The sequence below is a fragment of the Pezoporus wallicus genome, unplaced genomic scaffold (assembly GCF_028554395.1).
Source record: "Pezoporus wallicus isolate ANWC-B61680 ecotype Strahan unplaced genomic scaffold, APGP_CSIRO_Pwel_v1 contig_6401, whole genome shotgun sequence".
In the NCBI taxonomy this organism is placed as follows: Eukaryota; Metazoa; Chordata; class Aves; order Psittaciformes; family Psittacidae; genus Pezoporus; species Pezoporus wallicus.
The window spans coordinates 2730990-2752376 of record NW_026638608.1 but is presented as its reverse complement, the minus strand read 5'-3'; the positions used below and the strand labels follow the sequence as shown (position 1 = coordinate 2752376).

The window sequence follows — 21387 nt, the reverse complement described above, 5'->3', positions numbered from 1 at the left end:
TGAGTCTTTCCAGAACAAGGAGTGTGACCTGGTGCTCCTTGCAGCTGCTGAACGCCTAGTTCAGAGAGCCTGTAAAAGCGAGGCAATGCTTTTGAGCTCAGTCCTGCTTTAGGTAAACCCTCTTTTCTTCCCCTGGTGAGGTGTTTATAGTGTCTCAGTGAGCAAGTTGTTCATTTGAGGAAGGCACCTCACAACTGTTAAGGGAAGTTCTAGCATGGCTCTGTTGGAGGTAGCAAGGGTACATAGTTCCTCCCTGTGACTTAGATCTTCAGAAAAGGGGCTAAATGAAACATTCAGCCTGAAATGGGAATGAATACTGAACGGGAGGTATTTACATACGGGGTGGGATCCTGGTTTGAAGGGTTCCTGTGTGTGAATCTCGCCGCAGGATCTGTATCTTGGTCCGTAAACGTGCGGCAGTGCCTCATCAGGGGCATAACCTGTTCCTGCTTCTGCAAAAGCTGCTGTTTCTTGGCGTTAAGCTGCTACTTCCCGTGGTGAATGTGAGCTCACAGAACCCGCCCGGAAGCGGAAGTGTCGGTGCGGGCTGCGGCGGCGTTACCGGAGCGCCGGCCCCGCTGCGGCGGCCTCGTCCCGTCGCTATGAGCGCGGCTGGACTGGTGTCCGCCACGCCGCCGGCCCCCGCCCCGCCCGGGGCGCCCGCCGCCGCCATGCCCCCCGGCCCCGACTACTACGAGGAGGAGGAGCTGGAGAGCGCCGAGGAGGAGGATGGCGAGCGGAGCGCTCGGGCCCGTGACTCCGATGAGGGTTGGTAGCGCGGCGGGCTGGGCTGTGGTGGCCCGGCAGGGTGCGGGAGCGGTTTGGAGAGCACGCGGAGGGTTCGATCGCTGGGGCTCCCTGGGGAGGAGGAGAACAGCAAAGCGGGTGCAGAAGTGGGATGGAAGCGGTTTTCTCAGGTGAGGGAGAGGAGGCGGGACTGGGGGTGTGGGACAACAGGGGTGGAGAAGTCCGGGGTGTTGAGCTTGGGGAGGTATCTGTAGCGGGAAGGGGAAAGGAGGCAGTGAAGGTGTGCAGAGAAGGGCGTGCAAGATGTTAGAGGGAAGAGGGGCTTCGTAGAAGAGCCAGGACAGCGGTGCAGAAGGGGGAATGGACGTAAAACCTGGAGTATCCTGTGGTGTGGGATGCATAAAATAACAAGGGAGATGAAGAACGGCCCTTGGGCAGTGCCTGCTGCTCTGTCAGCCAGTTTTCTATCACGTCTGGGACATTCAGGAACGAGGTCCCAAAGCCAGACCTCTCTGAAGGACAGCAGTGTGCAGCTCCACGGGGAATAAACCAAAGTCCTTTATGGTGACCTGGACATTTAAGTATTTTTTTTGTTTGTTTTGCAGCTAAAACCTTTTGGTTTATCTTTGGTGTATAAAATAGAATTGTAATGTGTGTAAATTTAAACCCATTTGTTCCTAGCTTTAAAGGAAACCAAGTAAGGTTTGATTTGAGGGGCCAGTCCCCCTTGTCCATGTGTTGGGAATGTAGCTGTTGTTCAGGCTTTACAGCTGTACCCTGCCTACCACAGCTTCTCCAAGCTGGAGGCACAGACCTGTCCTTCGGGAGGAAAGCTAATTCATTCGTGGCTACCCACGTCTTATAAATAGGAGCCTGAAAAGGCATAGCAGAAAGCTAGCAGTCCCATACTGGTCTAATTTGGTTGTAGTTTATATTATCTATTCATAAAAATGGGGCTATCTTTATGGTAGTGCTTGTCTTTGTGTGTAAATGTTGAAGTACTTCTGTGTGACGTGTAGCTGAAAAGCCAGATTCAGACCCCAGCAAGTCACTTTGTTACCTTCAGTGAGACCTTTGTAGTCAATCCTAATAGCATCTAGTTGGAGTATGTTTGTCCAGGTCAAGATGCAGAATGAGTTACAGCTGTTTCAGTCATTGTCCTCCAGATATGTTGAGTAGAACTATAGGAAGGAAGCTGTGAAATGATTTTCAAAGTCTTCCAACTGAGCCTTAATGTAGAACCTGCTGTCTTAAACCACAAAGAAATTGCCAGACTATCTTAAACTGAGGTTGTTTAGACTCAGTGTAACAGTTCATTGCAGAGCTACCAGAGGATTTAGATTGGTTACCTTCCGGGGAGACAAGAGATTCATTTCACCTCTGAATTCATCTCTCCAGAGGCCCATCTAGCTGGTTGTGTATTTGAGATTAAATTGCCTGAGGTTTGGGAAGTTTGTTTGTTTGTAAATAAAACTACTTTGTTTTTTTTTAAACAAGTCGTTTCTTTACCTCATTTAGACACTGAGGATGCCAGTGAAACTGACCTGGCAAAGCATGAGGAAGAGGACTTTGTAGAAATGAAAGAACAGTAAGTAACCCATTGTAATCAAAAGTAAGGAAATCTGTTTATTTGGTTGATGGGTTTTGGTTTGGGTTTTGTTTTTAATACAGCTTTGCAAAGTTTTGGGCCAAGATTGAGGAGTTTTAAGTGCCTAGCCCAGTGCAATAGCTAACGAGTCCATATACTTGTGTATCTTCTCTCCTCAGTTACTTTCTGTGTACTGTATGTATTCAAGAAACTAAGTGCTGCTGCTGCTGTTTTGGACACAGGAATAGGAGTTTCTGGGAGCAGCTGAGTGTTGCTGCAAATGAATCCTGCTGCAGACAGATCCCTTAAATAAAATAAGTGTCTACTTTATATAAGCCAAGCAAAAAGCAAGATGCCTGTTAAAACTCCTTAAACAATAGAATGTTGTCCAAGATGATGGGGTTTTGGGTGACTTGAAATGGTTTCCCTTGGTATTCAGGTGTATTTGCAGTATTTTGTGCTCTTGCTAGCTGGCAGAGGCATGTTTTTAGACAGGTCAGGAAGACTTGACCTGTGTTAAAGCATGGGTATGTTGTGAAGGAAACACAAGTTTGCAACAGCACCAGGAATAGGCTTTGAGGTCTTTTATAATGTCAAGACCTACGTGAGGAAACGTCTTCTGTTTTATAGGTAGGGAGCTAACACGCAAATTATTAAGGCTTGACAAAGTGGCAGAATGATTCTGGTATAAAGTTTCTGGCATCTGTAGATCTAAATGTCATTTTAGATGTCAACATAAAAAAATAAATAAGTAAAATCCTATTTTACCCTGAACTGCTCCCAAAATAATTGGTTGGGGGCATTGTGCAACCAGTGGGGTTGGCAGGGTTTGTAGAGAGAATATTAACCTTTCTTTTGAATCATACTCTTCTAGTTTTTGTTTGTTTCCTGAAGATCTCCTGAAAGGTTTTTAATTCCATGTAAACGTGTTGTAACTTAAACAGATGGTGAAATAAGCTCTCTATGCTTGTTTCTCAGAGTAAAGCTGCATGCTGTCTCTTTGCAGGATGTATCAGGACAAACTGGCATCTCTTAAGAGGCAGTTACAGCAACTGCAGGAAGGTGAGCTTTGAAGTTGGGAGCTTTTTTATTTCTGAGCACTTCTCAGCACTTTGCAAAGGTCACAGAAGGATGAGGGGGTTGAAAGATGTAAGCAGGATCCTTCACTGAATGGTGTCTGTCATGCTGCTGAGTGAAAAAGTCAGAATCGTAGAATGGTCTGGGTTGGAAAGGACCTTAAGATCATCCAGTTCCAAACCCCCTGCCGTGGGCAGGGACACCTTGCACTAGACCATGTCACCCAAGGCTCTGTCCAGCCTGGCCTTGAACACTGCCAGGGATGGAGCATTCACCACTTCTGTGGGCACCCTGTGCCAGTGGCTCACCACCCTTACAGTAAGTGACTTCTTCCTTATATCTAACCTCAACTTTCCCTGTTTGAACCCATCGCCTATCACTCCAGTCCCTGATGAAGAGCCCCTCTCTAGCATCCTTGTAGGTCTCTTTCAGATATTGCACTGACACTTCTCATCCTTTTGCCCTATAAACACTTGTAGTTAAGCCTCTGTATACTGAAGCCTCTGTATACTAAAGCATTTCTTAAAATTCACTTTCTGAATCAAGAAACCAGGGAATGTGCTTACCAAAATAAGCTAAGCTAGAACTGTAGTTTTCTGATTCCATACATTAGTATTTGTGTTTCAAGTGGTGTATGGTTCCTTGAGAAAATGTAACACTGCTTCCAACAAATTGATTTCCACTAGGTACTCTTCAGGAGTATCAGAAGAGAATGAAGAAGTTGGACCAGCAGTACAAAGAGAGGATACGAAATGCGGGTAAGCTGAATTTTCTCCTAAGATGCTGTACGCAAATGTAATGGGTTTTATAACACCTGAAGGAAAATCATGGTAGTTCTGTCCTTCAAAGAAAAGGAACTTAGTGGAGCAAAGGGTGGTTCTGCTTCTGAGGGTATAGTGTAGGGCTTTTTGAGTGTACAGAGCATCCCTGGATCTATCTTGATGGGGCTTTTTGCCTTTCATCAGCATTGTCTGACTGTTTCCTAAATACTTGATAAGGAGTTTCAGTTTTCATTTATGTGAAAAAGCTGAAGTACAATGATGTTGTTTTTAGCTGGCACTGTGCCTGACCTAGTCCCCCTCTTTAGCTTGTTCTTTTGGGTGGGCTGTTCCTTTCAGTGTGTGGGATGGAAGATTAGGACTACATGCTTTCCGAAAGGTTCAGTTTGTGCCCTGGAACCATGACTGCAGAGGTTTTGCTACTGCAACTGTTAGTCTCTATAGCTGTGCCATTGACTGGGCTGCCTGCACTTTGTGTTCTGCTCTGTTTCAGGACCAAAGGCCTAAGTTAAGGTGCCTAACTCTCAGCCTTTCTGGGTAACCTTTATTGTGTTACTGGAGAAAAATGGCATAGAAGTCAGATCCATTTGCTTACTCTCCCTCTTTCTTCTCTTTCCAGTAGCTTCTTTTCTCAAATACTGAATCGGGGCCTTTTATAGAAACTGTTAAGTACAAATAGGAAATGTAGCTGTTCCTCCTTTAGAAAAAGGGATGAATCCTATAGTGTGTGGGCCATTATTCTGGCAAATAGGTCAGGGAGGCTGTGGCACTTTTATTATAGCTGACGTACTCCAACCTTGGAGTAATGTCAATTGTGTCTTTCTAAAAGTGCTTGTGTGGTAAAGGATTTGCTTGAGGAATTAAAGTGAGTTGAACTAATTTTTGTGAACAGAAATCTCTCTTCTGAGATGAATTCCTGGTGCCCTAGAGCTGCATTCTTGCAAGTTTGGGTTATTTTGATGAAATAAGACCTACCTGCAACCTTGTAGTTCTGGCTGGCAAAGACCAGTGCTGCAGCTCCTTGCTTCTTCCACAGGAGGGCAGATGAGGATCACTTTCTGCCTGGTACTGCAGAGTTCTCTTACGTTCTTCCCGTGTTGAGCTTGTGGGTTTGTTTCGGGTTTGTTTGCTTGGGTGGTTGTTTTTTTGTGTGTGTGTGTTTTGGGCTAGGTGTTGAATTTTGAGAATTCACAGATATAAAGCAACAGATTCAGATTTACCTGTATTTGATTACCTCCATAATACTGCTTCCATGTGCAACTTATAGAGCCTTTTGCAAACAAAGGTTTGATTTTCATTTGGCCATTATCATCTTTGGTATCTATGATCTTGGTTTTTAAACTTGTATATAAAAAGGCACTGTAGTACAGTGTTGCTACTACAGCGTTTTGTATTAGCACCAAGATACCTGAAACCTGTGATCTTCACAGAAGTTTTTACTAGTTCAGGTTTCACTAAAGCTTAATATGCTGGTGAAATATGGTGCCTTGGGGAGTGATCAGGTGCCTTAGTTGGCTTTTATTGCCACTGTCTTGAACAAGAGCTTTGTTTTGGGCATTATGTCCTCCAGGAAATACAAGAAGGGTCCCATCCTTCTGAATTTCAAGTTGGTAGGAGTTGCACAGGACTACTTCACACCAGAAATCCATTTGCCTCATCCATAAGTATGACTTGACTCTAACACATTGCCCTGTGTTAGAACTTAATCTTCAGTGATACAGAGCCTGAAAAGAGACATGAGTTGAGCAGATGCATCTTCCAGCAGCTGCAGGATGATTTCTGAACTGGTCATTGCTGAACTTCATGAAATTGGCTTAAACTATGATTTTATATTTTTTTTGCCAGCCACACATTCAGCTCCATGATTCAAGCTTCTGTGTGTGGTGTTTGTATCTAGTAATAACTGATTGTAATCAAACTGCAAGAAAGATGGACTATGTGCTTAGTACCGCTGGGAGTAGTAGCTAAATGAAGTAGTATGGAGCACTGCAGTGTAAGCTTTGCAAATCTGCTTGACAATCAGTAGAAAACTTCAATTAGCAATGTATTTTTGTGGAATTTTTCCCTAGTTCCTTTATTTTCAGCCTAAAACTGCCAAGTGAGAGTAGAGGTTGGATGAGTATGTACCTGATTTGGTTCACTGCCGCTCTTGGCTGCGATATTCGATGACTTAAAATGTTACGCAAGTCATTTTGTGCATCTTTGAAGATAACAAATAATGTCTGTCTTGTTTTTCAGAACTGTTCCTCCAGCTGGAAGTAAGTACTCTTTAATTTATCAAAATCAGTGTTAACTAGATGGGAGAGGTATCAACCTCCTGTTTCATAAAGTAGTAGTTCCCAGAAGGCTTAAATCTTCCTCTAGCTAGCACTGTTACACTTGCAATGTATTACAGTCTACTTCTGGTATTGCCATGGGTAATTTCTGTACTTTCTCATTAAAATAGAATGAAAAGCATTATTTGCTTTTGGGCTGTTGTGTGCTGGCTGTGCATGTGGCTTGTTTCAGGTGATAAATGATAGTGCTGTTTATAAATGTGAAGAGCTCTGTGAGAGGCTCTTGTTATGCAACATTAGAATGTTTTCTTCTTAAAATAATTCATTTGCCAATATAGTCCTGCTAACTTAAGTAATTTTTAGATGCTTTTCTGTTGATTGTGAATATTGATAATCTTTAGAACTCGCTACAGTTATGAACTGAAAAGCTAATCAATACAGCAGTTGAAAGAAGCTGTTGTGGTATCATTAACTCGTAATTGGTTCCTTAGTTAACTTTTTTGTTCTTTTGGTTTGCCTTAGACAGATCAAGTGGAGAAGAATTATGTCAAGGAAAAGAAGGCAGCAGCAAAGGAGTTTGAAGATAAGAAAATTGAGCTTAAGGAAAACCTGATCGCAGAGTTGGAAGAGAAAAAGAAGATGATCGAGAATGAAAAGCTAACCATGGAATTAACAGGAGGTAAAAACAAGAGAGGCTTCTGTCTTTTGTCTTGTCCACTCTGCTACTGCTTAGAAAGGAAAGATATCAGGGTAGCAGTGCTGTTTTATACAGACAGCTAGTGTGAAGGCTTTAAAGCCTTCTCCAGATCAGAATTTGACTAGATCTTGCCTTTGGAAATGTGCATACCAATGTTTTAGGAGTCTAAAGGAATTCGGTTTCTCTATCAGCTGTTAACTCTGCAAATCCAAATTCTGATGTTAAAGGGAGACTGGGGAGGAAGAAGTATTTAATAGTCTGATTTGGGGACCAGGTTAGTCCTCTTCAGGGAAATGTGTCCTGCAGAGATGAGCTGTTTCACCAAATACAGCTCTAGGTAAAGGCAGGTAGGTAACTGTGGAGAAAAAAATTCATTCTCTGCATGTTAGTCCTCTCTCACTTCCTTCCTTCCAGGCTAGCAGAAGTGCAGTGGGATTTTGTTGTGAACAAGCAGTGGAGGCTAGGAAATAAAACTGCTGAAACTGGTGTGGACTTGATGGGTTTTAGAACCTATGGAAGCTCAGCGTATGCAATGATGCAAGTTAGCAACCTGATGAATCATAGAATCGAAGAATGGTTTGGGTTGGAAAGGAGTTTAAGATTATCCAGTTCCAGCACTCTGCGATGGACAGGGACAGTTCACCCTAGACCATGTCACCCAAAGCTCTGTCCAACCTGGCCTCAAACACTGGCAGGGATGGAGCATTTACCACTTCTCTGGGTGATCTGTTCTAGTGCCTGGCCACTCTCACAGTAAAGAACTTCTTCGTTATATTTAACCTGAACTTCCCCTGTTTAAGTTTAAACCCATTAAACTTAATGAATTTTAATGAAGAGGCTCCTCTGTGAGTATGGGGAGCACTGCAGTTTCATTCTGGAGCATTACACACTGTGGTTCTTAACTCTTAAGCCTCATGCAAGGCTGTGTTTTATGTTAAATCTGTTGATGTCATTCTTCAAAAGTTCCTTTAGGAAGTTTTGATGAATCTCTTTGAGTCCTGAAGTTCTGCAAATTTTCATCAGTAAATGTAAGACATGCAAGCTCTGGGGGCTTTTTTGTGGCCTTTTTGAAAGCTTGCTTGATGCTGACTTTCAGCTGACTTGTCACAATTTGAAGGTACAGGATGCTAAGGTAAAGAAGGAAACTGATCTCTGCCTTATTCACATTTTAAGCAGTAGTTTCTTTGACAACTCATTAGAGACTTGTTTTCAAGAAGGAGAAAAAACCTTCTTGACTTGGTTGTGTATCACCTTGAGTACATGCTTTAAACCCCTCTTCTTAGGCTTTTGTAAATTGGTCTTAACAGATGGGGAGAGTGGTTTACGTTCAACTCAACACAGTGAGTGTCTTGCAGGGCTGTTAATGTTCAGTGTTTTTCAAATTCAAGTTTGAATCCTAGAGTTCAGGTTTCCTTTGGCATACACTTAGTTGCAGTTCATCTTACTGTTTAAAGCTTTTATTGTGGCATTTGTTCCCTTGATGTGTAGTGTGGTCATTCTTGTTCACCTTTGCTGTAAGGAAAAAAAACCCATCTGCTGTATTTTGAACATACGAATCTGCTCAAGGTTTCAGCATCTAGAGGGAGCCAAAGAGGCTTTGTAGACTTAAGTGCTGCTTAGGATGTGATTCAGGTGTATTTCAAGATGAGCAAATACTTCTCAGCACAGAGCGAGGTGAGATGATGTGTTTAACATTTAAGATGTGGTCTCTTGGTTGCCAATTGAAGATATCTTCATAAATTAAGGAATGATTTGTGAGGGTTGAAGTAGCTCAGTTAAGACTGCCTGTAGACATTTGGACAAACTGTAATTTCACATAATTACTTGGTGATGAGACTTGTGTTTCAATGTTAAACAGATGTTTTCTTCTTTCCCAGTGCATATGCTACAGTTTAGTTCCTGTCAACTGCTGCTCTGCATGTTATTAATTAGCTTCATTTCATTAATCATAATTTGAAACGTTTTCAGATTATCTGAATTGAAATATTATTTGTGTTTAAAATGACTCCAGCAGACTTGTCTCAGACTTGAAAGCAGTAATTATCTGTATTCCTTGGATAAAAAGCTAGTTTTCCAGCTTGAAGACAAGAAAAAGAGCAGTGGATTTGTAGCTAATGTTTTGCATGCTATTAACTGTCCAAGTTTTGTTATCAAAGGACTCCGTGAACTTTGCCTTTTAAATGATGTGTGCAAAAGCAGGTAGCAGCTTAACCTTAAAGAAATTTGCCCTGAATCATTGTAGCATCATTGTGCTCTTTATCTGCACCTGTAAATGAGAGCTGTAATTGTGGCATTGCAGTGTGTGAAACAGTGACCTGGTGTGAAAGAGAGCTTGTGTTTGCTGTCAGCAGTTCCAGCCTGGATGCTGGAAGCTATCACAAAAGTAAAAAAATCAATTTTCTATATGAAAGAGGAAAGATTTATTTTCCTAGTACCTTGTGTAGAAAGCTGCTGCTTCTTAGTCCCTTCCCTCTGGTCTTATCAGCTCTCCAACTTCATTGCTCTACAGACTCAATGGAAGTGAAGCCTATTATGACAAGAAAACTGAGGCGGCGACCAAATGATCCAGTTCCTATCCCAGACAAGAGGAGGAAACCTGCCCCTGATATCCTTTCACAGTGCCATTGGAGGCTGTTGTACTGCACCTCTGGTGTTTTGTACAGGAAGGAAAACAAAATTAGGTGCTTGGAGCAGATTTTAATCCAGGAAATACTGAAGCACAATTTGTCCTGTATAATGTGTGATAAACTACTATAACTCAATCAGTCTTTGGCGATCACTTAGTATCCTGACTTAAACTTCACAGTGCCATGAGATAACTTATTTCATTAACTTATTTGTTTTTCAATTCTTCAGGCAATTCTTTTCACAAAAGAAAAACTTTAAAAGAGCATTATACATAAATGCTGAGGGAATGGATTCCATTGATAGTAAATGGCTTTTTACATGAGCCAAAGCTTTTCTCATTTCAAGATGTGACAAAATGTTTGCCAGAAAGCTCATGTTTGTCATAGCAAACTAGTTTTTCCATTACTGATAAAGGTTTCAGATCTCTAATCCAGAGAGATGCATAGCAAAAGCAAGGACTACTAGCTTTGTTCTTTGAATAAAGAAAGATGAAAATCCATCTTGTTTTTATATATCGTGCATAAGAGAGAAACACATATGTGTAATCCTGCTGCCTTATTGCATGTTTCTTAGAAGTAAAATGTTCCTTAGCTTCTGAAAGTATGTTTTTAGCTCCACTGTGATGCTAGGCACCTTTTGTATTTTAAATTCACCTGGAGAGGAAGGCAATGATATTTGCCTTGCAGAGGCTTATTATTAGCTTCCAAACTTATATGGCTTAAATCAGATTAAGAAAACCTTATCTTGCAACTTCTGAGTGACTCCCACTTTCTAAGGCAGTATCACACCTTGAACTCTGTCATTCCTGTGGGGTGCTCACAAGCATCTCCAGTTTTAATTAACCTCTTTCTGGTTGGAGATTCTGTTCACTCTTTTAGGAAACCCAAAAATCAATCTATTAGTGCCCCTACTTCATCCAAAATAAATGAGTTTCCCAGTGAACATGACTTTGTAATGGAGCGTGATACGGCAGCCACAGCATGAAACAACGTCTGCCTTTCCTCTCTGAGGAGAGGATTAAAGTCTTATCAGAACTAAAAGCCTTAAAATGCAGCCCAGCAATTGTTGACTTTACTACTTTGAAAACTTTTGACTTAAGGGCTGTTTTGAAGAAACACTGTAGATTAAAGCTGGAGGGAGGGTCCACTGCTGGGTGGTGTTTTCCTCCTGTGTACTTAGGTTCTTCTAGTGTGGAAGTGACAGAGGAGCAGTAGGCAAAGGAAGAAGGAGGATGTGAGTGTGCAAGTACACAAAATGTCAGCAGAGCTTTAAATAGTAAGTGTTGTGCTGAGATTTTGGGTTTGTTTTCAGGTCAGTGGTAGCCTCCCATTCATCCTCATCCACACAAGGATGTGTTTCACGCCTGGCTTTATTTTCTGGTTCTTATTTTCTGGTGGATCTTTCGCCTCTTTCCCTAGCTCTCTGTTTCTGCATACTGAGTTGTAAAGTGTTAAGTTTCTTTTCCCAGGTTTGGGTGGATTTGGCTTCATTGGACAGAACATGAAGCAAGTCTGTTCTGTTCCAGCTTCCACATTGTCCTCTGCAGAAATGCAGGAGGAGACCCATGGAAAACACTAGTGATGATGCCTCCATAAAGTAAAAGTCAATGCACTAAAGGTTTTCCATTGATGGTTATGTCTGCATAAGTTAAAATGATTTTGCACTCTATTTGCTGCTAAATCGTTAAGCTCTGTGGAGATGAACTTTTATTAACTCATATGACAAAAAAAGCTCAAATATGGCACTTACTACAATCACATGCAACTTTAGGGAATCCTTTTGGCTTACATTTAGTCAAGTGAAATGAATGTCATTGACCTTTAATTTTAACCTTGCTTGTCAAGAGCTTATGGGAACCTTAATTCTGGATACCTCAGCTAAATTACTTGTTGACTGATGAGCAAATAATGGAGGACCTGAGAACACTGAACAAGGTAGGGCTGATGGCTTGATTTGGGTTTCTTTTTCTTGAAAGAGAAAGCTAGTGCCTTCCCCTGAAGAGACCAGAGCTTTCTGGTTTGTGTTCCTCCTTGAGATGTGGGGCTTTTTCATCCCAGTAGGCTTTCAGAAGTAAGAATAAAGATTTAGCAAGATGGTATCTCCTCCCTTTTGCTTCCATAGGTTTAATTAACCTAATTAAAATGGCTGTCATCTAAAAATGTTACCTTTTGTCTGAGCCAAATGAAGAGCTGCCTTAAGGAGCTTCTTCCTCCGGATGGCTGAGCTGGTGTTGCTGTGTTTCTCTTCGTGATCAGAGGCTGCCTTTGTTCCAGGCCTTAGCGTGGGGTGGGGTTTTCCTGTTTTCCTTTTTCTCCCCACTATCACAATACTTCAGCAAACTGCACTGGGTGCAGTTGATGGTTTTCCTGGATTGGATTAATTTACTGCTTTCTTGCTAACCACTTTAAGGCTTATCTGATTTCTTTCAATAGAGGCATTTGAGGATGGTGGTGGAGCATGTGCTTTGTGCCAGCTGTTGAGGTGTCTCTAATGATTTATCTCCTGTATTTCATGTACCCTGAGAAATGTTGGCTCATGTTAAAAAACAGTGTTAAATGGGTTTGGTTTTGTCTTTAGTGGATTATCTGAATCCTCTGACGTTTACAGACCTTTTGTATCCTGGTATTGATTATCTACACCTCCGGCTGTTCACAGCATGCTGTTCTTGTTATGTCATTTAATGGTACATTTTAAAAAGCATTTAAAATAAGGCTATTTGAAATTATACCTGCAGACTTGTATAGCTCACATCAAATCTCTAACACTTCTTTGCTTTCTTCCCATCTAGCTTAAATCACCCAAGAGACCAGGTGAGTTAGCAGTTGCATTGCAACTTGTTCACAGTTGAACAGACAACTATATTGTAGGCTGTTTGACTATATAATTGCCGACTGTGGAATTTGACTGTATAATTGTTTTGACTGTGTAATTGCTGTTCTTTGTGCAGCTACTGCAGCAAATGGATGCTGTGTGAAGTCTCTTCTGTTCTGAAGCATGTCAGGGGTGGGAAGGGAGGCATGTGTATCTTTTAGTGTCTGAAACATTTGGGCATGGAACAATGTGTGTAAAGAGGTGTTTCTGTTATATTTGGATGCATTTGGACAGCTTGCCTGCTGGTCAGGTAGATGGAGGTGTTGAGAACTTTGGGTTCCATGCTTTTAGCTCTCTAAATGTGTCTGTACACTACTTCAGGACAATGGTATTGACTTGCCTAAGTAAGTCTGACCCTATATAACTACTATGGGTGAGAATTAAAAGCAAGGATATCTATCACCTCCCTATCAATGTTTTGTTCAGATAGATGTTACATTTCAGTGACTTACTATTTGGATATTCAAGGCAGAGTTGGGATGAAGTATTCATCCTAATAGAGAATATTTTTCTGATGGAAAATTTGAGTTTATGGCTTATTATTTCTGCTTAATATGACTTTATTAATTGCAGTTCTGCACTCAGATATGCTGCTTGTGTGGTGGTCTTTACACAGTCTCTCTCCTGTTCTCAGCCTCTCCCTCCTCTCCTGAACACCTCCCAGCTACACCAGCAGAGTCTCCAGCACAGCGGTTTGAGGCCCGGATAGAAGATGGAAAACTCTACTATGATAAGAGATGGTAAGTTCTGGTTTATCAGTCTGAGTGTTGCATAGTGAGGTGACACAGACTGCAGAGAGAAATTGCTTTAATAATGTAAGGACAAAACACTTTTGGGCAGAGGCTAACCACTTCCTCTGAGGGCTAATCATGGTGACTTTGGTAAATCAGAAGTGATAATGGAGTGTTTAGACCTCATAGACTTTCAGGAATAACTACAGGCTTGAATAAAAGGACACTTAAATCTTTTCCATGGAGCCAGTGGTGCTTGGGAAATGTTTTTTTGTCAAACCTAATGCTGGGTAAGAGAGGTACCAGCAGACAGGGCGCGATGCTGCAGCGAAGCCACTCAGCTGTGATACAGATACTTTGTGATTGCAGGTACAGTGATGGATTTGCAGTCCTGGTGCTCAGTTTTGTAGAACAGCAGCCCATTGTTCCACAAGGTGGCAGAAGAAATGTCATGCACCAGCTGAGCAGAATGAAAAATGTTTCTAATAAATCCAAATAACCTTTAAAGATCAAACCCAGATGGGAGAAGCAACTTCAGAATTGCTGGCTGGATTTAGCTCTGTGGAATGTTAGGGCCATATAGCTGTGCAAGCCTGACAAAATGCAAGGAAAATACTAATTTCTGCAGAGAGATCATTGTAGCTTTTAAACCTGAGACATGCAAAACTGGATCATCAAGGGGACAGTATAGTACTCCTTGAGCAGAAAGCCATTTGCAAGTTGTATGCTTATTTGTTCCTTATTTTAGTGTTCTAGTGGCCCAAAATAAGAAGTGACAAGGTTGTAATTTTATCACAGGTTAGGTGTGAAGCTTGTTTTCTACACAACAGCCACCTTGTACATTTGGTCAGTTTTAACTTCTCCTGATCTTCTGATAGTGAAGTTTTATCAAGGGCTCTGTGTACACAGCTCTGAGAGGAGCTGCTGCATAGAGCTTAAACTTCCATGAAGCATAAAGCAGGCATGAACTGAATGGGCTGCTTGTTTCAGTTCTTTTTTAGCTTTCATACATTTGTGTGTGTGTGCATAAAGTGGTTTAGATGACTAAGCTGTTCCTTAGAACTTTTAAGCATGTGCAGGTCTGAAAAGTGTTGCATAAGTAAAAACTTAATCTAGTTTATAAGGAAAAGGAAAGATAGAATCTGAAGTAACCTGTCAGTAAAGCTCCCACCAAATTCAAACCTGGGAGAGCTTCCCTGAGCCCAGATGAATCTCTCAATAGCATCACTTTTCTGAAAGGTAGCTAGTTGGAATATAAACCACATAAGTTATTTTCACCTTGCTGAATTCAGTTGTCATGGGAGGTCTCACTGCCAGAAATTCCAGTGAGGACCTTTCCTATCTACCTTGTTCTTATGCTGGTTTAAGATAAGTATTTTACCTTTCTTTTTGGCTATAATAATCCTGCTTAGATTAGTTTTGATTGATAGCAGTAGTACTTGTGCAAAGTAGCTGGTAGTTTAAAAGAATGAAGTAACTCTTGATAATGGGAGGGTAATTTTTACTAAGGTGTATTAAGACTGTAGCTGCTGGTGTGCACCAGCAATAATAAAGGTGGCAGCTCAGGAGCGACTACTTTCCGTTAGCCATGAAGGGCTATTATCTCAAAGCAGAGAATGTTTAAGGCTAGTGATGGGCTCGCCAAGGTCTTGCAGAGACATTTCACAACCATGTTTTCAAAGTGGAGTCTTTGTTTAGGGAGTTTCAGATGGATGTGGAGTTAAGACTTCAGGTTTGTTATCCTCAGTTTGCTCCACGCCCCCCATCAGATCCTGAAATACAGTTCATTGTCATTTTGCTTTTAGCTTTGTCTGCATACTCTGCAGAGTGATTTCTTTCGATCTTCTGAGGGAGATGCAGTTGAAAATCTTGGCCTTTCACCAAAATATTTTGTAGCAGAAAGTGGAATTACTCCTGCTTGCCTCAGTATTGCAGTGCATTTTATCTACTGCAAAAGCAAGAGCTGTTTGGCATTTTCCTGCTCTTGAAAGCCAACTTCAATTCCGTTACGTTTTTCATCAGAAGTATTCTTAGTTCCACTCCTCTGTACTCCTTGTATATAGAAACATGGCAAAAGGCTGAGACAAGAGCATGCAACTGAGGTGTACCAGGCTACTGTACCTTCAGCTGACCCATCTCTGTGTGCACAGAGACACCCAAGACAGGTCTTTAATGAAAAAGTGCTGAACCAACTTGTTACCTTGCCTCTGCTGTCCACAGCTAACACAGATTTACTGAGGGATTGTAACTTGTAATGTGAGATCCTGCATTAACGTTGGAATTCACAGCTTTGAGTGGAAGAATTTCATTAACTGTGCAGGCACAGATAACACTGGAGAGTTGTGGCATCTTCTGCACTCTGTGGATACCATGCTGATGGTATCAAGATCGTCAATTCTCCTTGCTTAAGCACACACAGCATGGTGTAAGACACTGCAGGGCTGAGACTTTTATGTCTTATCTTAATGAGGTCTGGGTTTTGTACTAGATTAAACCATTCCTTAAGATCCATTGACATCTGGGCTCAGCAAACAGATTTTTGGCTTGGGTGATTGTTGCTATTGCATTGTCCTGAATCCCACTGACATCTTCCCCTTTAAATGAGGGAGAAGGGGTTGTGGTTGGGCACAGGTGTTGAAAGGAAGCAGGATTTGGGGGATTTTCATTACCTTACCCAGCCCATTGTAATTAGTATGTTTGGAAGGCTGAAAGCTGCCTCTGTCCTTCTTGTAACTGGCAAGCAGTGTGAGTAGATGAGCCAGTAGGAAGAGATTGTGAAATAAACTATTGGAAGAATTCCATATTTACAGCATAGTTTTTATAGGAATGATGGTAAAGATTATGCAAATCTGTGCATTTTGACATGGCTTTAAGCCAATCAGGCTGCAGGGAGTTGCATACTGAGGGGAAATATGTGTACAGTGACTCTGCAACTTAGATTGCTCAGTTAAATCTGAAGCACATCATGATTTGGGTAAAGGTGGAAATCTGCTTTTATAACTGTAAAGCATTTTGGTGCTCTGATTATTTGCTTGCAAGTAACTTGTTTCAGTGTAATTAGTTCTGCCTATGGAATAGAAGAAACAGAGACTGGGCAGTTTTGTCCAGCACACTTCGCAGCACTTCCCAGAAACATGGTCTGTGGAGAAGACAAGACTGAAATCGAGTGATTCAAAGTTTTTCCTTTGTTCTGTACAAAGTAACACCGAGAGAAATAGGGGCAAAAATGCATATGCTTAGACACAGCCTCCTCCTATATGGCAGGTATATAGAGCTTCTTACAGAGTCAGTTACACATCACTTACATTTTGGGTGTTTTTACAAAATATAACAGTATTACAAGCTTGAGGTCTCTGTTTAAACAATACATAGACTTCATTGATTGAGTAAATTCATTTTGGTGGCGGTGCACTAGTAACTTGGTGTTGAGGAATGTGGGTAACTTTTGAGCATCTGTGGTATGCTCTGTCTTATCAGGCATAATGTGGAGTTGCCTTCTGAAATCTGTTCTTTGACATGTGAAAGGCCAGTTTGATTAACTCGTGAATCATGGGCTTACTGTCAGTGAGGGTTCTCCTGTCTTGGGGTTTGGGGCTCTGCCCCTCTTTCAGTGTGAAATGCTTTCAGTAATTGCATATAGAATGGATTGTGAATTGAGAGCTTCATATATTTCGAAGTATCATTTAGATGCAAAGTGTGTGTAGAATCAACCCGCCATGTTGTGGAGATGGGGAAAGTGGTGTGGAAAGACAGACTTCATATTTACTCTATCCAAATACTTGTAGAATCCTAGCTTTATCAATCTTACTACCTGTTTCTTTTCTCAGTCTTTAGACAACTAATGGTTTCATGTGTTTCCTTCGGGTTTTTTATTCTTTCTTTTTGCAGGTACCACAAGAGCCAGGCCATTTACCTGGAATCTAAAGAGAACACTAAGATCAGCTGTGTGATCAGTTCTGTGGGTGCCAATGAGGTAGTGGGCTGCTTTGGTTTTCATGGGAGTGGGGAAAGGTGTGGTGGGTCAGTGTGGGCAGGTAGTTAAGGACAAAGATGAAATCAGTATTGCTTTCAGAAAAGATGTAGCTGTCTGGTGTATAAAGAGGCTAAATCCAAGATAAAACCAAACTGAGCAATCTCTTCTTGAGATGGGAAGAGACTTGCTCTCTTTCCAAAGAGTGATCTTACACTTTGTAAGTAGTAGTTTGGCAGGCAGGAAAAAATGGGGAGAACTGACGCGTTGCATTTCACTAGCACTACCTTCCATCAGTTCCGTTTCCATTATTTCAAGAACATAGTTATTAAGGCAAAAATAATAAACTATAAAATATCCCCTTGGGAATTCGGAAGAGGATTAGGAAAATTGTCACCAAATTTAGTCGTTACAAGTGAAGGAAATTCTTCCTTTAACCTGAGCATGTGTGCTGTAAACTGGCAGCATTCATCACCTGCGTGGGAGCTAGGGCAGGTGAGTCATTGCTCTGAGACAATTGCCTTGTGGCTAATGATTAAAGCTTAGAAGAGCAGGTGAAGGGAGGTGTGTGCTCAAAATTGATGTGAATCTTGCTACAAATGAAGCTCAGTCCTCGAGCAGTGCATCAGTCAGGCAAAGGGAGCAGTTTCTTTGATTCCAGATGCTTCAAGGAAAGAGATGTTAGACTTGAATGCACTTCTCTTCAGTCAGCCAGTAAAGTAACTTTAATTTGTTTTGGCAGCTAAGGGAAGATATTTTCTTTTCAACAAAATGGGTTGCATATGGGCAATGCTTTGTACCACAACTGTTCCCCTTGCAGTAACAGTTGTTAAGATCAGTGCTTGAGTATTTATCTGAAGTAGTAGTGGCGTGCTGATGGATGAGGATGTGTTGAAGATGTAGTACTCCTAATTGGATCAAAGTTACTACTTTTAACTTACTACATGAAAACTCCATCTTTTGGGAGCATCTTACCTGAAACCTGAGGGGAATGTAATCTGTTAATTACCATGGCATTAATTCCACTCTATAGTGGGACAGTTGGTTTAGTGGTACAGTGTCAAACTGTACATGGTGATTGTTCTGTACAGCTGCTCAGAGTTTGTAGGTTCTGGAATGCTGGTTAGTAAAACATGCCAAATTCTTGGGAATGTTGCAGTAGAGAGATGAATATCAATGACTGTAGATTTTGATTGCTCTGGGGAAATAACTGAAGTACAAATACAGGCAAATATTAAATATGTTAAGGGCTTCTGTTGGTGAAGTCAATTTATAATTAAAATAGAGTTAAATCAATCTACTGTGCCAGGCCTGTAGCCAGTATATCTGGATAGATCTGAATATATCTAAAGAAATCCCCAGATCACATGCCAACATTAACTTTATAATTCTTTGCAGTAGGAAATACTGGAAACAAAAATACTTTTTCCATGCAGGTGTTAAAAAGAAAAAAGCTTTTTTATCTTCAGATACAATTTATTCCATATACAGTGAGAAAAGCTTCACTGAACAAAATCAGAATAAGCTTTGCATTTGACTAATAGCTACTTGTCTGGGCAAATCCCAGGATAGATAATTTTATGATCTGTGGATCTAGAGGGACTTCTTCTTGATTAGGTGAAGCTTAATGCCAGAGTTCTTTTGCTGACTGGAACAGAAGGAAACCTGCTTTTCTGATGATTCTGTGATGCTTGGAAAGAGTAGTATTTCTTGATGACTGGAGCAGAAAGTTATGGTGATAAAGTTGGAAACCTTATTTGGCTGTCTACTCAGGTTGCAAATGTCTTGTGTGGAGGGAGAAGGGATAAAGCTAAATCATCTGGGCACCCTGAGTAAGAGAGATCTGACGATAAGAATACCTTGACTTATTTGTGCCTTGCTTACTGTGGATTTTCCCTTTTTCTCCCCACAATGTATCTCCCTGCTGCCCTTATTTCCACCCCCCCTCCTTTTCTTTTCATGCAGATCTGGGTGAGGAAAACCAGTGACAGCACAAAGATGAGAATCTATCTGGGACAGCTGCAGCGGGGAGTCTTTGTCATTCGTCGGCGATCGGCTGCATGACTCTGCTCTTCCTTGGTCTTCTCTTTTTTAAACCTCTGATGGGGAATGGCAGTCTGTCCACTCAGCAGCAGAGGACACTGTCATGACCTCTTACAAGACAGTTTGTGGCTGGCCACATAATCCCCAGTAGTCCTTAAATCTTTAGTGATACAAAAGCACTGCCCTGGACTCTTACCTGGATTTTGCATCAAGCTTCCGTATGCTTTCTTTATATTTGGGCTATTTAAGAAGACTTTGCATCATACTTTTTTCAGCATTGTTTCATGGTGCACAGATGGGACTCGTATGTTGAAGACGTCACATTTATGTTTTGAATCAGACCATGGAAAAAGCTTTGCTTGTCAAGACCTGCGGTTAGTTACTGGTTTTGGGTTTATTGTCCTTCAAGGCTCGGGATGTTGGGCAAAAGGAGATTAATCTTCCCAGGCTTCGGCTGCAGCTGAGATGCATCCATAATACCTTGTATCTGACATTAGCTTTATTGGATGGACTGTTTAAAGTCTCGAGTGTTGAGCCTATTTTAGGAGAGTGCGAACAGCTTAGAAGTGCTGCAAGTCCAATTGATTTTAGTGTGGTTAAACAGCAACACTTGGTTAATCAGAAGCTTCCCTTTCTCTTCAGATTCAAAAAACCTTCAGTGAACAAGCAAAGAGTATGTCTGTTTGCTGAAGTTAGTTACCTGAAATAGGCAGGTGAGTGTAAACCAAAGGATTAATTGACTGGACTTTGCAGATAGTGAGACTCTGTGAACTGTGTGGATGAGTATAATCACTTGCATATGTAGAGAGATGAAAGGTAAATTCCACTGTCGTCACAGATGCTTAGAGTAACAGGTTATGTTGGAATCCTGCTGACAGAAGATACCAGATCTGTTGCATCTTCCAAAGAAGCCTGCTACAAAGTAGGAAGCAGCATTGATGTGCTCTTGGTGTGTAGCTGAAACCTCCATTCCCTAAAATGCCACACAAAGGTTTCCCTTTGAAGCGTATTTTAAATACTAAAGATAACCCTGGTTTTACACTTGCCCTCCAATAGCACAAGTGAAAACACTCAAGTAATGATGTAAACATACTCCCAAGATGCTTAAGGATCTGACTCTGTCCTTCTTTCATTATTCCCAGTCTTTTGCTGATGGCTGAATCCACCAATACCATGTGTAACTGCATTGGCACGAAGGACACAGTGCACTCGCTAGCAGTGCTGTCACATCTTTGCCTTCTGTGCGGAAGAACTTTGTGCTCCTTTTGATTCCTGGACAAGAAACTGTAATTTCTGGCTTTCTCAACATGTGTCATTTTGAGGCATTTTTTGGTTTGTTCAGTGTCAGTCGAGCCTTTCTTTCCTGTCTGGATAAATGGAGTATTTGAAATGACTGCTTCCATTTCTTTTCCTTTACTGCAGTTGGGTGGCAGTCACATCCCAGTAACTGATGCATGTACGTGGATCTGGAGTGGAGTGTTATGGCTGAGTTTCTGATGTGTTGCCTTTGCAGCTGAGGCACCTATTTTTACAGTGTTTAGAGTTTCAACTGGATCTGAAGCTTTGATGAGGAAAGGAGAGGGTGTCTCTTTCCTACCCCTTGAAAATGTGCCACCTTTGCTGCAGCGTTAGTCAGGTGGAAAGCAGCAGGCTGTGTTTTGTCAAGTTAACAGCATACTTAATGTAACTTCACATTCTCTGCACGTGTGACAGGTTTTTAACAAGGTGATGATGTACCAAACGGGATTTGTCACTGAGCCTTAAAACGAACATCATAGTTCTTATAATAAAAAGTGCTAAGTAAATAGCAGGATTTACTTTCCTCCCTGTATCATTTTATTAATCTATATGTTTGGGGAAGCAGCTTGTTCAGTGTTGGGATGATGCCTTGCCAGCCTGCTGGTGATCTCTGCTGCTGTGGTGATGTCTGGTGTGGGGTAACTTTAAAGGTAATGGTCAAAGTGTGGAAGTGCAGTGGCT

At 41.5% G+C, this 21387-nt stretch overlaps 1 protein-coding gene across 1 annotated transcript; it reads left to right on the top strand.

Annotated features, from left to right (window-relative positions):
* Positions 1-544: 544 nt before the first annotated feature.
* On the top strand, positions 545-21220 carry SUDS3 (SDS3 homolog, SIN3A corepressor complex component). Its single transcript, XM_057411263.1, has 12 exons — positions 545-768; positions 2266-2335; positions 3342-3397; positions 4099-4170; positions 6430-6449; positions 6990-7146; positions 9674-9769; positions 11665-11726; positions 12581-12602; positions 13298-13403; positions 17283-17367; positions 19330-21220. The coding sequence occupies exons 1-12, from the start codon at positions 603-605 to the stop codon at positions 19426-19428; spliced, it is 1011 nt and encodes a 336-aa protein (XP_057267246.1). The 5' UTR covers positions 545-602; the 3' UTR covers positions 19429-21220.
* The last annotated feature ends 167 nt before the right edge of the window (positions 21221-21387 follow it).

What these genes read in the sequence shown, in the direction of transcription:
- SUDS3 (XM_057411263.1), top strand. Translation starts at nt 603, where the DNA reads ATGAGCGCGGCTGGACTGGTGTCCGCCACGCCGCCGGCCCCCGCCCCG. An exon ending in TTTGTAGAAATGAAAGAACA is followed by an intron (nt 2,336 to 3,341) that starts GTAAGTAACCCA and finishes GTCTCTTTGCAG; the next exon opens with GATGTATCAGGACAAACTGG. An exon ending in GAGGAGGAAACCTGCCCCTG is followed by an intron (nt 9,770 to 11,664) that starts ATATCCTTTCAC and finishes AATTCTGGATAC; the next exon opens with CTCAGCTAAATTACTTGTTG.